This window comes from Papaver somniferum, chromosome 2 (assembly GCF_003573695.1).
Source record: "Papaver somniferum cultivar HN1 chromosome 2, ASM357369v1, whole genome shotgun sequence".
NCBI lineage: Eukaryota > Viridiplantae > Streptophyta > Magnoliopsida > Ranunculales > Papaveraceae > Papaver > Papaver somniferum.
Window position 1 is genome coordinate 78,537,508 of NC_039359.1, and position 4,272 is coordinate 78,541,779.

The following is a 4,272-nucleotide window of genomic DNA, read 5'->3' on the forward strand; positions in this document are numbered from 1 at the left end:
ATTAATTAAACCTATTTTATTGAATATCTACCATTGATGTGGTACATCAATAGTAAGGGGTGCCAAATTACTAAAATAATAATTTAAAAGAGAAAAAGAAAAAATCTACCATTGATGTTGATAAAAATGATTATTCATACTATGACCTTGAAATTTATAAAATTATTAATAAGGGGTACCGAATTACTTGGAATATACCAAATTTCTAATAAGACAAAATACCTTTGGAATTGGTACACTTCCAAGTAAATTAGTACCCATAATAACAACCATGTGAAATTTATTAATATCTTTGTTTGGAAACAAAGAAACCACATTATCAAATTTTGCAATATTATATTACATTATTTACTACCCAACTTAATTGGGAAAAAATTATTAATTAACATGGTCAATTGATCATGCACCTTTTGCATGGTTCACACAACCGGAGACTTTTGCCTAAAATGTGTTCCCATGCAAAAGAAAAAAGAATAAAAAAATATCAGAGTGGATTAATTAAGGATCGGATATTTACGGCATACCAATCAAATCCTATATATTAGTATAGATTAAGTTCTCTACGATCTAGTTATGCAACTTCATCTTCTTTGGGATGGCAGATGGCCGAGCTGGATTAATAACCGTCATTGGTTATCTTACTATTTCATGGACATCTACCACCAGATCCTCTTGGAAAGTTAGTACATGAAGATGGTGTACGAGGATTTGGAACTGCTCTCTGTAAGGACTGCGGATGAATTACAAGCTCAATCTTGTTTCTATTTTCAACCTCGTCAGTCTTCTGATTCACATTTTCATTATCCTCAAGGCTACCAGCAATGTTCATGGTCGTCATGGCACTCGATGGACATCTACCACTGTTACCTCTACCAGAGAGATTAGTGCACGGAGAAGGTGAACGAGGATTCGGAAATGTCCTACTTTGTAATGACTGCTGATAAATTGTAAATTCAAGCTGGTTATTCGAGTCGGTAACGCCTTCATTTTCATCAATAACAAATCTCTATCTTCTCGTAATATCCTCATCCCTTCAACATGTTGGAAACTGTTGATGAACAAGAAAATGGATAAGACAGCAAATACGATTACGTTGAGAACATCTCTTCTTTCTTTGATTAGACCCATGTTTGTGAATGACAATATCCTCTTGATGATTGTTTGTTGATACAAGAGAAAAATGAGATTTAAGTGGATATATCTTAGCTCTTTCTTCTTTATTTTTTTCTTTTTTCTTGGAGATGGTTAATATGATAGGGAAATTATAGGTTTATGAATATATATTTTAGTTCTCTCTATATTTTTTGGTTAATTATGATGATGTTGGAATATAATGAGATATGTGGGAGTATTTATAGGATTTTGTCATTTGAGCTTTAAAATGTTGACTTGGTCAAACATAAAGTTGTTGTTGAAGGATTGTGGGATGTGTTGAAATTGAATTAGTTTTAGGATTTCAAATTTGAATCAAATACACGGATCCTTGAACAGAATTTTCTTCTACCAACCAACAACAGAGTCTTACCGTTTCAACCCAATTTAAGAGAGATAGATTTTGAGTTGTTTGTTGCATGCAAAGATGTAACTCTCACGAGTGGTAGGTGCCCGGGGAACTGGGATCACTCGTTGTGGAGGAGTTAGGATTTGAAGATAAACTTAGGCAAACAAACAAAAAAAGACAGAAGACAAAAAGATAATTTGGGAGATTCTTTTTTTTTTTTTAGCTCGAGCAGTTTCTCCCACTTGTCCTATATTTCCCATATTTCACTAGGAATCGTTACACCGAACCTAAACCATTCATTTTTAGTCAGATATTCTTCATGCCCCGTGAGTTAGCCGCTTTACTATGGTCATGCCTGTTGATGCTCCTGGACTGCAGAGATCGAAAGTGCAGCACAAGGTCCTTGCACAAGGAAGCAAAACACTATTCTCTATAACGGTTGACTTTGGTTAATTTTCAGCAGCGCGTTTAAGCAATTACCAACGATTTTCTTTTCATATACTAATAATTAAAATTATATGCATGAAATTTGTGTTGTAAATGCACTTTTAAAGTACTAAGTACTTTGAATAAGAACAAATCAAAATTTGTCAAGAAAAAGAAAAGTTCAACTCACAAGATTGACGGAAGTCAGACAAAAAAGAATTCAAAAATTAGGTGGATGTTTACACTTTGCCGGGAAAAAGAGACACACCAGTTGAAGAAAGCAACTATATATGGAGTGCTTTATTTACTGCGGAGTATAAGAAATTCATGAAAGCTCAAAACTCATTCTCGAGTTTACAAAACCCTTCACATAAGTTATGAGCTTTGATGCTCCCTTTGGGATGTTGCGTCATTGCACGGATTTGCTAGCCTTATTTTTGGGCCTACAAAACATGGTTGAATGTTGTATCTGTATAATGTATTTGTTGAACAAATGACAACATGTTATATGCATCCACTAGACAATATGCTGGATATGCATGTAATGAAAATGGTTGCAAGCATAAAATAATATACAAAATTAGCTTTTTGGCCATATAAGGTTCTATGTATGTCTCCAGAAAAATGAACGTATGCATTTGAAAAACTGAGCGGCATGAAGATTAAAAATGGTTTGATAGTTATTCTCAGTTGGTTTTGTGGGTCGGAAGAAAATATCATTGTATTTGGTATGAATTAAGAGGAAAAACAGGAAGAAAACAACTGCCACTCTCAACTCAATGTGCCTTAGTAAACATCAACTGTTACACCTAGATGAGTCTTAGAGAATGTGAAATATATCTTTTTCGAAATTTAGGTATTATAGTCACAAGTGATCTTTGAATGTCACATTAACCTAATCCAGGTATTATTTGCCACAAGTGATATCTTTTGGCTGTTAAATAAACCTAATCATATGACAACGACCTTGCAAAGAAAAGTTGGATGTAAAAATGAATATACCGTAATAAACTATGTTTCTATAGATTTTGATTTTGATGTTTTCCATAAGCTATGAGGTCATATACTATTTGGTGTGTTATATATGTCAACAGATATACTCGTTCCATAAGCTATGAGGCCATATGCGCCTTAAAAACCACATGACCACTTTTCTGTCCTAAGATCTATGTTACGCCGTGCTCATGTTCACAACAGCCATATTATATTGTGTATATCATTGCAAATACGGTCCATAAATAGCCACTATATTTGGACGTTAAACAATCAAACAGTCATCAAATTCTCTTCAGCATCAATACTTCATCCGCTTTAAAGATACTTCAAGTTTTTGCTCTCAGTATCCAGAAACAACACACACAGCTAGATTGTCAGCATGGGTTCATTGGGTTCATTGGTTTCATGTGATCAAGAAGAAGTGCTGATCCAAAATGTTTGTGAGATCTATGACAACCTATCAACCTTACAAAGCCTCAAACCTTCAAAAGATGTCGACACTCTTTTCACTCGACTTGTCCTAACTTGTATGCCACCATCTCCAATTGATGTGACCAAATTACCAGGAAAAGTTCAAGGAATCCGTTCCAAACTCATTCGTCTCTGTGGAGAAGCTGAAGGTCTCTTAGAATCTCACTTCTCATCTTTATTAGGTTCTTATGATATCCCACTTGATCATATTAACATCTTTCCATACTACACCAATTACATCAAACTTGGCCGTCTTGAATATACTATAATGAGCAATTATATCACAAATGCAAACCCAAGTGACATCGCTTTCATCGGATCCGGACCCCTCCCTCTCACGTCGATAGTATTGGCTTCAAACCACCTGAAAACCACTACGTTTCACAATTATGATATCGACCGATCAGCCAATGCTCTGGCTTCTAACTTGGTAGCTGCAGATCCCGACTTGTCCGAGCGTATGTTATTTCATGATACTGATATCATGAATGTTACTACTGGTTTAAGCGACTATGAAGTCGTTTTCTTAGCTGCTTTGGTTGGTTTGAACAAAGAAGATAAGCGCAAAGTGATTGATCATCTAGCTAAGTATATGGAACCAGGGTCCTTATTAATGTTGAGGAGTGCTCATGGTGCTCGTGGTTTTCTATACCCAATTGTTGAGCCTAGTGATTTACCAGGTTTCGAGGTTCTTGCTGTTTTTCATCCGATGGACGACGTCATAAACTCGGTGATTGTTGCACGTAAAAGTAAGAGTAAGTACCAGTACTAGTCTTCAACATGTGAAAGTGAGAAATGTCCACTTCAATAAAAATTCCTATTATGGATGTTGTGAGTGTGTGAGGTGTATGTCCCATTTTAGTTCAATAAAATTATGT

General features: G+C 35.2%; 1 protein-coding gene across 1 annotated transcript; it reads left to right on the forward strand.

Annotated features, from left to right (window-relative positions):
- The first annotated feature begins 3,197 nt into the window (after positions 1 to 3,197).
- LOC113353600 (nicotianamine synthase-like) lies at positions 3,198 to 4,272 on the forward strand. The gene has a single exon (XM_026597150.1). It carries the CDS (start codon positions 3,303 to 3,305, stop codon positions 4,164 to 4,166), a length of 864 nt encoding a protein of 287 aa, XP_026452935.1. The 5' UTR covers positions 3,198 to 3,302; the 3' UTR covers positions 4,167 to 4,272.